General features: G+C 39.8%; 1 protein-coding gene across 1 annotated transcript in view; it reads left to right on the top strand.

Moving 5' to 3' along the window:
• Window positions 1-12,582: 12,582 nt before the first annotated feature.
• Window positions 12,583-12,841, top strand: part of LOC137638993 (zinc finger BED domain-containing protein 5-like) — a 1,272-nt gene continuing 1,013 nt past the window's right edge. The window contains exon 1 of the mRNA XM_068371322.1: window positions 12,583-12,725. Within this exon, the coding sequence (XP_068227423.1) occupies window positions 12,583-12,725 (143 nt within the window). The remainder of the gene's footprint in view (window positions 12,726-12,841) is intronic.

The raw sequence follows: 12,841 nt of genomic DNA, 5'->3' as shown, positions 1-12,841 counted from the left end.
ATGAAGTGGGATGAAACAATTGCAAAAAGAGGTGGCCAAGAAATAGGTTCATGTGTAATGAAATGGTTACATGGCCTCTCAGATGACATTAAGGACATTCGGCTATATAGTGACTCTTAAGGTGGCCAAAATATTTATTTGCAGCCCTGCTTATGCATGTTTCCAAGAGTAAGGGAATAAAAATAACTCATTCTTTCTTAGAACCTGGCCATACACACATGGAAGCAGACACAGTCCATGCTTTGATAGAAAAATATAGAAAATCAGCTACAAACATTGAGGTGCCACGGGACTAGAGCACAACATTCAAAGCAATCCATAAAAAAATAAGGTACAACTGACTGAAATGCAAACAGAAGATTTCATTAATTTTAAGTTTGTATATGTCTGCTGGCCCCATGGTGAATCACCATAAATATAATAATGGACAACAAGTAAATGGGATGAAAATTAAGAAGATGGAATACAATCAAAATTAAATTGGCCAGATTATGTGCTGGACATACATTTTTTTCGAAATCCTGCACGGCAGCATTTAGATTTAAGAAAAAGGGAAAAAGGAACACCACCCATTTGGATTCTCCCACAGCTCGAACAGGGACCAAGGAAAATTCCACCCTGAAAGTAGAAGGACTTGATTTCTGCAGGAAGCAAAAATTTTACAGAAGCCTGCAGACGGCAGATGATGCTTCAGATGTTGTTTATTTAGATGATGAACCCAATATGTGAGTGTTATGGCGGATGACACAATTACTATGGATCATTACTTCTCTATTGGAACTCAACATGTCAAAAATTAATCAGATTTTTTCTCCCTAAATTTGATTAATCTACTGGTGTTTGTAAATTAATCACTCTTTTTTTCACTTTTCTTTAGCCATAGATTTAGGATGTTACACAACATGCTAAAAAATGTATCAATTTTTGTTTAGTGAATTTGATTAATCTACTTGTGTTTGTAAATCAATCAACGTAATTTATTTCACTTTTCTTTAGCCATTGATTTAGGATATCTTTTTTTTCAATTCTAAGCAAGAATATTATAGATATTGTAATGTATGATAGCTACTAGAAGGATATAGATTAATTTCAAAATGTTTGAAAAAACTTTTTTCCAATAATGCAATTTTTTTTTTTACACAATTTGCAGGCAATAAATTTTTCAAAGCTTGGTCTAATATATTTTTTCTTCAAAATGAAAAACAATAATGCCATAACTTAGTCTGTAAATAACAGTTTAAAAGACAAGCAGTCTAAACAAAAAAGAGCTTTCGTTTGCTGTAATTGCCTGATTTTTGATATAGGAAGCAATATTTCAAATGCGTTTTTCTCAAAACATGGTTTTATGACATTGGCCCTTCTTGTACTCAGCCCTAGTTTTGTAATGCTGAATTATATGATTTATTATCGATGATATAGCAATGTGTGTTCTGGAACTCTTCAAACTCTCAAAATATTTCCTTCCTTTTGCTTACTGAATCTTCAATATTCCATCTATAAAGTAAAATCAATATTGATCCAACAGATAAGGAAAAAATAACACTCACTAACTGGTATCAGATTTAATTACACTCTAGTGTTTGAAAATACCCCTGTCAAAAATGCCCTTTATAAACACACGAATAGTAAATTTTATATCTATGTTTTAACTAAGAACATTATTTAAACCTGGCAGCCAAAAAGAAAAAAAGAAAGAAATAGGAAGGCTGATGAAACTTCGCAAGAAAGAGGGCTAGCTCTTCTAGATCTGGTTACCTGCTGCTGCATATGGAAACATAAAAAAGGGTATTGAAGTTGAGCTTGCAAATGAACTGCAAGATTACTAAGATGTTACCAAAAGGGGGATCCTTCCTAAACTAATAAAGACATGGACGTATGTAAATTTATATTACGAACCAATAGCAATTACATATACTGTATGCATTGTTTTTATAATCTATATTTGCAAAACTCATAGGAGTCTAACTTGTTATATAGGTCGTAAAGATAATCGTAATGCAAAAAAAAAAAAAAAAATTTTCTATTTCAATCTTTTAAAAACACAGAAATGTTATCAAAGGGCAGTATCTCATTCATTTTTAGGAATATCTTTTATAAGATCAACCTGCTATTTATTGAAAAAAAAAAAAAAATACCCACAGCCTGAATACGACAGGTAAATAACGGTGGTAGGACAATTGGGTACTGGACATTTGCGTCCCGGACGGTTGTGTCCCGGACAATTGCGTCCCCAGACATTTTCGTCCCGGCAATTTGCGTACCTGTACTTGTTTGAAGTGACCAGGTAATATTTGTTAAAAGATATGGAAGTGACTGTCTATCTGTATGCATGTATATACGCATGTAACTATGTATGTTATTGCTCGATTACAGAACTACTAATTACTGTAAATAAGATATATGCCATAAAACCACTGAAATACAGAGCTGAGAATTGCTGTACTTGACTATCATTTCACTTTGGTGTTTACGTAGACCTTTTGAAAACAATTCCGGATTTCTCTTGAAGCAGAAAAACGGATTTTGAGCGAAGCGAAAAATCTATTTTTGGGTGAGATGGCCATGTCGTCCTGATGGAAGTTCCTATAGGGTAGCTTCCTAGGGTATATTACAACTACGGCGATATTCCCAGAGAATTTACCTTAAGGTACCCAGAATTCTAACTCCTGGAGCGAATATCCCTAATAAAAGAACCAGGGATATCGCGAAATATCAGAGGACGTATTCTTGACACGCCACATGGCAATCTGCACCCCGAACAGAGATAACACTTCGAAGGGGTCAATTGGCAAGAAAACGAAAACGAGAAAGAAAAAGGAGAGCCGCTCGTAAGGCTCTCTCTTCTCCCATTTCGTAAGCATGCATTGCGTCGATCCTGGCGCCATCTGTATTCCTTTTAGCGATACACGAGGTGCTACAGATACTGTATGTAGGGAGGGGACCTACAGGGCGGGTACATCAGGACGACATGGCCATCTCACCCAAAAATAGATTTTTCGCTTCGCTCAAAATCCGTTTTTTGGGCTCAAGCCATGTCGTCCTGATGGAAGTATACCAGAGCATTACTGTATCTGTGGATTCTCAAAACGAGCCGTACTCCCCGGAGGTATTTCCCCGGTCGACTAGACCTAGAGACCTAAGATGTTACCGTTATACATCTTTTCAACTAACCATAAACCATGTTAGAGCTTCCTGCCCCCTACAGGGAAGAGTCCTACTAGACTCTGGAAAAGTCTCGAAGAGTACATATACCTATGTATGAATAACAGGCAAGCCAATATAGTGGTCTCACCCTATATTATGTAAAGCATAGTTTGTAAAGAACCACTGCGTCAATATGAAATATCGACCAGTTCTCCGTTCAATACTGTATTGGACAAAGGTTTATATCCGCGTAGGAGGAAACTTGTATATCCGCCACCGTCCCCTTAGGGGATGGAGTCCTCCCGCTAAGGGAAAGCATAAACCAATGCAAAATTAGCTTGCATAAAGGAACAATCTATTAGAATTATCCCTGATAAATATACATAGAATGAATGCTCAATTATTATCAATAAATTGACACAGGTGAAGGAGACGCAAGGTTCTAAAGAACTAGTTTATTGACAGACAATAAATAAACAGGTTAACAACAATTATATATATATATATATATATATATATATATATATATATATAAGAGGAGGATAACCAAAAATTTAAGCATAAGTATGATAGTAAACAGAAACTTGTTTATCTGAAAGAAAAAACATTAGTGCCACTTTTAACATACCGAGGTATCAAAGTTATAAAAGTCTGTATTACTAATCAGTCACATTAGCGTTAGAAACGCTCGGCACACATGTCTGCACTTATGCTAAGTTCACCTTTGAAAGTGGAACAGTTAACGTGGGCAACCCGGTGCCCTCACACTTAGTTTGTAGCACAGTATGTAACTACACACTCACCCTGGAAATAATCGTCCAAATTAAATCCACTGTTCCTCGCAGAGTTAAACAGCAGGGTTAACGACGCAACCCACTGCTACCACAGACCTCTTTAGTTGCTCCACTTGCTTCGCATAGTGACGAAAGAACACTCTGGAAGACTTCCAGCCAGTGTATGAACGAAGATGTTCAAAATCCATACAAGTAAAGAAATTTAAGGATGAGGCAACTTTCCTCGGATCGTGACCTGCGGGTGTACTGTCAGGATCCGCTCTGCCAATAAAATATGTGATTTTCGCCCTGAGTTGTTTCAGTGATAAATTTGAGCCTGATGTTTCTCCCCTGAATAGTTGACCACCCTTGAAGCGTGAAGTTCTACGAAGATAGACCTTTAGGCATTCTACTGGACATAGAGATGCATCTTCTTTCAGAGGGCAGATTCTTCAGGGACCCCACCTGTTGGTGGGTAACTCGTTTTTGACGAAAAACGTAGGATCCGGAAACAGGTTCAGCTCTCCCCCATCCAGGAACTGAACACGACCTTCCTCTCTCGAGAGGGCTACAATCTCACTAACCCTGGCCCAGGACGCGAGTGCAAATAGGAAAATAACTTTTTGGGTCAAATCCTTTAACGCACACTCCTCATTGTTCAACAGTGAAGCGAAATGAAGAACTTTATCTAAAGACCATGAAATGGGCTTTGGAGGTGCTGAAGGTCTGAGCCTAGCGCAGGCTTTCGGAACTTTATTAAAGATCTCGTTAGCGAGGTCGACCTGGAAGGCATATAGAATGGGTCTTGTCAAAGCAGACTTACACGTAGAAATCGTGTTAGCTGCCAACCCTTGACCATGTAGGTCAGAGGTGGGCAAACTACGGCCCGAGGGCCGCATGCGGCCCTCCAATGGAATTCATGCGGCCCTCCAAATATTGGATATTAAATGTCCAAAAGGATTTTATAACCAGTATTTTAAAATTGGAATGTAAGTAATCGGAAATTTGTTCTCGCTCACTCTATTTCTTTCCCTGCCCTTTTGTTACGGACAAAAGGGCTATTCTCTTGCCTGACCTCTTCTTTATCTCTTTCTCTCTGCTTTTTTATCTCTGTCTCTATCTTGCATTTTTTCTTTATTTTATTTGCATCCTTTCTCACTCATTATTTTTTCAACCAGACGGAAGTAGATTTTTTCATGATTTTAATTTTCTTATTCTATTTTATTTATTCATTTTTTAATCTATAATTGGCCATCGTTGAATAAAGATGCAGTTCGGCATCTGGGATGGGCGTATGCGTGAGTGAAGCGTGTTTCGGACACGTTTGCTACCAGTGGCCAGTGGGATTAAATCTCGATAGTGTACAAAACGTTTTGGTCACGTTGTAACTTTGTTACCGCGCCAACGAGTTTATTGCCTTATATTCAATCATTTCAGTGTCCTGGCAGATTCTAGAGAAAGAAGACGTTGGACATTTTATTTCAGCACAGCTTTTACTATCTTTCAAACTTTACCCAAAATGAGTGATTCGAAGCCTTCTAAAAAACGAAAAATTGAAGACGAATGCAGAGTATTTAACAAAGAGTGGACTGAAAGGTATTTCTTTACTGACGTCGGAGTTAAAGCTGTATGTTTGATTTGTCATGATACAGTTGCTGTTTTTGAGGAATACAATTTGAAACGGCACTTTCAAACCAAGCACACCAACTTTAGAAGCAATTTATCAAAGCAAGAACTGCAAAAGAAGGCAACTGATCTGATGAAAAGTTTGAAGAAACAACAAAATGTGTTTGAAAAAACTTCATCTTTACAAAGGAATGCAACAAAGGCAAGTTTTGTATTGGCAAATAAAATTGCAAAACAAAATAAGTCGTTTACAGAAGCAGAATTTATTAAAGATTGCATGGTTGATGCTGTCAGTGTTGTGTGTCCTGAAGTCATATCTAAAGTGGAAGCCATATCTCTGTCACGAAGAACTATTGTTCGTCGCATAGATGCAATTGCAATGAATATTCAAGATCAGGTGTTAACAGCCAGTGTTAGTTTTCAGTGGTTTTCTATTGCTTTAGATGAGAGTAATGACATTCAGGATACTGCCCAGGTACTCATTTATATCAGAGGAATTGACGAAAACTTCGAAATTACAGAGGAATTGTTATCTATGGAGTCTCTCAAAGACACTGTTACTGGAAAAGATTTATACAATAGTGTCATTAACAGTCTAATCAGGTCTAGATTAAGCCTGGATAAATTGGCAAGTATTACAACTGATGGTGCTCCTTCACTCATAGGTAAACACTGTGGCCTTGTGACCTTGATGAATGATAAAATCAAAGAAGATTTTCCATCACACAGTGTGTTGTATTTTCACTGCATCATACATCAAGAAAGCCTCTGTAGATCATCTTTTAAACTCAAACACGTTATGGATCCAGTGGTGCGTGCAGTGAACTTAATAAGAGCACGGGAACTGAATCACAGGCAGTTCCGAAGCTTCTTGGAAGACATCGAGGCTAATTTTACTGATGTGCTGTACCACACAAATATCCGATGGTTAAGTATGGGGAAAGTATTGAAGAGGATGTGGGACGTTAAAGAAGAGGTTGTCTTGTTTTTTAATATGAAAGACATTTCTTGTGACTTTTCAAGGGAAATGGAGTGTGACGAATGGGTTTGTGTTTTTGCATTTGCTGTGGACATTATGCAAAAGCTGAATGAGTTAAACACAAAACTACAAGGCAAAGGTTTATTTGCACATGAATTGTATGTGGAAGTGAAAGCATTTCAATTGAAACTTCAACTTTTTTCCAAGCAGCTTAAAGAGCAAAACTTTGTTCATTTTCCTCTGTTGAAAACACGAACTGTTACACAAGCACTATCAGACAAATACAGTTACCAGTCGACAGCTCTAAGAGATGAATTTATCAGAAGATTTTCCGATTTCAAGGCAATTGAAGGGCAGTTTGATTTGTTCAGCTCACCTTTTGCCTGTGACGTTGAAACAGCTGCTGAAGAACTGCAGGTAGAACAGATTGATTTGCAAGCCGACAACTCTTTAAAGAGGCTCTTTGAAAATAAACCACTGGTCGAGTTTTATGCATCTCTGCACTCAGAAAAGTTTATAAATCTGAAAAATTTTGCAAGAAAGATGTTTGTGATATTTGCACCAATTTACATATGTGAGCAGACTTTTTCTATATTGAAAGTTAACAAGTCAAAGAACAGGTCACTTCTCACAGACTCGAATCTTCAGTCAGTGTTAAGAATCAGTACAAGCAACTTGACACCTAATTTCAACAAACTGGTAAATGATTGCAGTCAATTGCATCATTCTCACTGAGTCATTTTGATACTTCTGTTGCTCAGTTGCTGAGCTACTTTGCTTGTCTAATAAATGTGTATGTTTCATGTGAAGTTACTGCTTTAAAATATCAATACAAATATTTTTTGTCTTTAAATTGAGTTACTTTGTTTTCAAGCAAATATGCTTCATGTGAAGTTTTTCCCTAAATATATAAAATATGTCTTTTTGGATTTAATTTATATGTTTACCTTGATCTTCTACTCCAAATTATTGATTAATAAAAATATATTATTTCTCTATTTCTTAAACAGAGTTACTTTGCTTTTTTTTTTTTTTAAATAAATTGTTTTTCTAAATAAATGCGTTTCATGGGAATCCTCTAGTCTACAGTACTTTAAAATGCTAATAAATTAAAAATTATTGCATTTTCAGTTTGAAAACAATATATTTTGGCTATTGTAGATATCAATTACACTGGAAAATATACTATGCGGCCCAGTAAAATTTTATTTTTTTTAATGTGGCCCTTACACTGAAAAGTTTGCCCACCCCTGATGTAGGTGGATGAAGAAAGATAAGCAGAAGTCCGTCGAGATCTCCTGCGGATTCTTCGCCTTGACAAAGGCTACCCATTTTCTCCAAGATGACTCATATTGCCTTCTAGTAGATTTGCACTTATATTCCTCTAGGAAGTCTATGCTGTCTTTCAAAATCCCGAAACGCTTTCTCACCGCTAGGGAGAGAAAATCATGAGCTGCAGGGTCCGGGTTTTCTGTAATGAAGCGCAGACAGTCGACTTCTGGACTCGCTGGTTCAGAACTGGATCTGGTAGCGGTAGAAACTTCAACCGTAGTTCAATGCCAGAGGGAACCACACGCTGTTCGGCCACTTGTGGGCCACTATTGCCGCTACTCCCTTGAAGGATCTCAGTTTGTTGAGGACCCTCAACAGAAGGTTGTGAGGAGGGAACAGATAAATCCTGGACCATCTGTTCCAGTCGAGGGACATCGCGTCCACTGCTTCCGCCAAGGGGTCCTCGTACGGGGACTCGTACAGGAGCAGCTTCTTGTTGTCTTTCGTCGCAAAGAGGTCTATCTGCAGTTCTGGGACTTGACTCAAGATGAAGGAGAACGATCCTGCGTCTAGGGACCATTCCGACTCTATTGGTGTGAACCTGGATAGAGCGTCCGCTGTCACATTGCGGACTCCTTGAAGGTGAACTGCCGACAGGTACCACTTCTTCTTTTCCGCCAGACGGAAGATGGCCAACATCACCTGGTTGAGAGGTGGCGACCTTGATCCTTGTCGATTCAAGCATCTCACAATCACCTCGCTCTCCAGCACCAACCTTATGTGGATCGAGCGACGCGGGGAGACTTTCTTCAAGGTAAGGAGCACTGCCATAGCTTCTAGAAAGTTTATGTGAAATGTCTTGAATAGATTGGACCAAGTCCCTTGGGCCTTCTTCCGATGAGAATGACCTCCCCACCCCTCCTCCAAGGCGTCTGTGTGAATAGTCACCGACGGGGGAGGTGGCTGAAGAAGTTCCGACTTCTTTAGCTGTCTGGCTTGGGACCAAGGCCTGAGAAGAGTACGTAGACGAAGCGGAACTGGTCTTCTCAGATCTCTTCGCGCGTTTGATGCATAACTTCTCCAAACTCCGGTTGCATCCTTTAGCTGTGCTCTTAGAACCGGGTCTGTTACCGAAGCAAACTGGAGAGAACCTAGTACTCTCTCCTGCTTGCGTCTTGATATCCTTTCGGAATCCAGAAGTCTCTTGACAGAACCAGCTCTCTCCTTCCTTTTCTTCGCCGGGATGGAGAATTGGTGTGACATTAGGTCCCAGTGGATTCCCAACCACTGGAACTTTTCAGATGGAGAAAGTCGAGACTCTTTTCTGTTGATCTTGAAGCCTAGATACTCTAGGAACTGGATCACCTGCAGGGAAGCTTGCAAGCATTCTGTCTTGGATGCTGCCCACACCAGCCAGTCGTCCAGGTAGGCTACCACCTGAATTCCCTTTAGGCGTAATTGTTTGAGAGCTACGCTCGCAAGCTTCGTGAAGATCCTTGGGGCTATATTTAGCCCGAATGGCATGGCTCTGAAGGCGTATAGTCTTCGTTGTAGCTTGAACCCTAGGTAGGGGGAGAGTCGACGATTGATTGGAACGTGCCAATAAGCGTCTGACAAATCTATGGAGACGGTAAATGCCCTCTTGGGCAGTAAGGTCCTTATGTGTTGCAGTGTTAGCATCTTGAACTTGCAGTTCGCTATGAACTTGTTGAGTGGCGACAAGTCCAGAATGACTCTGAGTTTTTCCGAGTCCTTCTTGGGAATACAAAACAGCCTCCCTTGGAATTTGATGGACTTTACCTTTCGGATCACTTTTTTCTCCAACAGTTCTTGGATGTACTCCTCCAGAACGGGGGTGGAGTGTTGGAAAAACCGAGGGCACGGGGGTGGAGTGCTGTACCAGCTCCAGCCCAGTCCATTCTTGAGTAGGCTGTGGGCCCAGGGATCGAAGGTCCACCGATCCCGAAAATTCTGAAGTCTCCCTCCTACCGGTATCATCTCACTTGGACTGCTGTCCTGAGGTCTTGCCTCCCTGACTGCGACCACCCCTGAATCCCCTTCCCCTTGAGGGGCGCCTAGACGAGCCTCTGGCTGCGCCTCTAGGCTTTGCTCGAAAGGAAGTTGACTGCCCTTCGATCGTTGGGTTAAATGCCGGAGACTGTGTCGACACGGCTTGGGGTACCCACTGGAATGTGGTCGGGGTTTGTGCCACCATCTGGGGCACTGAAGGCATCGGCAATTGCTGTTGCTGTTGCTGTCTAAATGGCTTGGCTGGCCGAGAAGGTAGCCTAGTCCTCTGAAGCGGCATCTGGCAAATGCTCATTCACAGTTGAAAGATAACAATCGTAGCTATTTTGAGGTAAAGTTATCTAGCTTGAAAGGATGAAGATGGATACATCTGGGACATATCAGCAAACCAAAATCTGTAGAGTGAAGGCTTCATATGTGATTGCCCTTCGGGTGGCCAACACAAAGAAACCCCACACGATTGGTGAAAGCCTTTTGAAACCATGTATCGTTGACAGTGTGAGGCTTGTGTTAGGAGAGGAGTCATCACAGAAGATGAAACAGATCCCCTTGTCTATAACACCTTCGTGAACAGAATTGCCGAAATGTCTGAAAACATTAAGGAAAATGTGGTGTCAAAGGTAATGTCATCGCCCCTTTTTTCCCTTCAAATTGATGAGTCTACGGATGTCACCAACGTTGCACAACTACTTGCTTTTTGCCGCTACTTAACTGACGAAAGAATCGAGGAGGAGTTTCTTTTTGGCCGGCCATTAGAGATGACAACAAAGGCAGTTGATGTAATGGCAGTAGTTGCAGATTTCTCAGAAGAGTCGGGGCTAAATTGGAACAAACTGGAAGGGGTTTGCACAGATGGTGGGCCTAATATACTTGGTTCACGATCAGGATTCATTACTCTTGTGAAGCAAAAGCTCTGGCCTCAAAGACAGTTCTAAAGAACCTTCATGATGCTTTAACTGTCATCATAAACATTGTTAACTATATGAAAGGGTCAGCCTTGAACACTCGCCTCTTTCGCGAACTATGCTAGGACATGGATGCTAACCACACTGCTCTTCTATTTCACACACAAGTGCAATGGCTTTCAAAAGAGGAAGAATTTGTAGCACAAATGGCTTATCTTGCTGATATTTTTGAAACTGAATGAACTAGATAAGAAATTACAGGGACAAAGGAGCAACGTGATTGTGAACACGGACACCATCAATGCTTTCATGGCTAAACTGCAACTTTGGGGAAAACAAATGATAAAGGGAAACAGCATTCTCCTCGTCCGGGGAAGACTTCTCTTGATAGACAGGCCCCACTTCTGGAGAAGGTTCCTATTCTCCGTGGCGGCCTTATCAACAACCTCCTTGACCGATTCGCTAGGGAAAAGGTCTTTGCCCCAAATGTTGGAGGAGATTAGTTTCCTTAGCTCGTGCCTCACCGCAGCCGAGGCGAAAAAAAACTCCCTACAAGCTCTGGTTTAATCAAGTTGCCGGTTCATACTGCTGAATAGAGATCTTCCCTTCATCGCTATACTTAATCTAGCTATCGGAATCCATATGGTTACAATGATTCCGTTCCAGTAATTAACTTGTTGTTACAAAAACTAAAGTGACCCTTGAATTTCATTATATCAGAGGTCAATGAGTAAACTCCCTCAGTAAAAGTAACAAAGGAGATAATCTATAAGAGTACATCAATTTATGATTTTCGTTACCACGATCAAAAACAACAACAAAAATCCCTCAAGTAGTTTATTAAGAAGATAATTACTTTCTAACCGATAATTGAAAACCGAAAAGAATTTTGCCGTCCACTGTAAGATGCAACATCATTTTACATGGTAAAATTAATATGTACCAAGTTACTGTACATAATTCCCCTAAACTATTGCAATTTTATTTATCAAAAATGAAAACTATTTCATACTTCAATTCAATATTACTTTTCTGTCTTCATAGATAACAGTCACTTGTAGTTCCAAAGATCATACAAATAACCAGGAAGCCTTGGTTCTCCGATAAAAATGTAATAATTCAAACATGATTGTTTGGAATATGTTAGGATTATCTAGAAAAGAGAGAGAGAGAGAGAGAGAGAGAGAGAGAGAGAGAGAGAGAGAGAGAGAGAGAGAGAGAGAGAGAGAGAGAGAGAGTAGGGGTTGACACTAAATCTATGATATATGTAATTGATGGCATATGTTCTCATTAGGTTCTGCCGAAAAAATATATATCATGCATTATTATATATTAAATTTTCTTACATTGAGGAAAGAAGATTTGGGTTTCTTTTTATTTTTTAGAACAAACCAAATAACAAACAAGGAATACAATTATATGTATTAATGTTGGTATTTAGACAATTGTACAAACTAAAAAGGTTACATTGTAAACAAGAGTAGTGGTTCCCAAACTGGGGGAAATTTACCACTAGGAGGAAATTTGAAGCTTCCAGGTAGGAAATAATTACACTACCTTCTAACTAAAACAAGCGGAACATGTTCTCATAGTACGTGCGGCAATTTGTTATTACAGTAGCCATTCAATTGTGATATGATCATATCAGTTCTTACTGACATGATATTCAAAGGGAGAATTGGAGAGTCATGTCATGCCCATTCTGAGGCAAGCGAGTGGACATGAGGGCTGGGCGTGGCAGAGAGAGAGAGAGAGAGAGAGAGAGAGAGAGAGAGAGAGAGAGAGAGAGAGAGAGAGAGAGAGAGCCTGTCGTAGATAGGCGTGGCCGTATCTACCAATGGGTTCACGTTCAAATATGAATTCTGAAGGGAGGGTGGGGGAACCCTCAGGTTCACAGACCACAGTGTGTTACGAGTACTCAGGTACCCGGAAGTTTCTGACACATACACACCCGGGCTATATTAATTCAGTGCCTCATGCTTGTTTTCTGAGTACAAGGTATGTGAATAATAATATAATTTTAGTAGTGAATTTGTGAACTGGATGATATATAAAAATTCATCGATCTATTTTTATGCTTTGGTTTTGATTGTTAATACTCCAAAGATGTTTCA

Source organism: Palaemon carinicauda, chromosome 4 (genome assembly GCF_036898095.1).
Source record: "Palaemon carinicauda isolate YSFRI2023 chromosome 4, ASM3689809v2, whole genome shotgun sequence".
Taxonomy (NCBI): Eukaryota; Metazoa; Arthropoda; class Malacostraca; order Decapoda; family Palaemonidae; genus Palaemon; species Palaemon carinicauda.
This window is presented reverse-complemented; position numbering and strand designations above follow the sequence as displayed.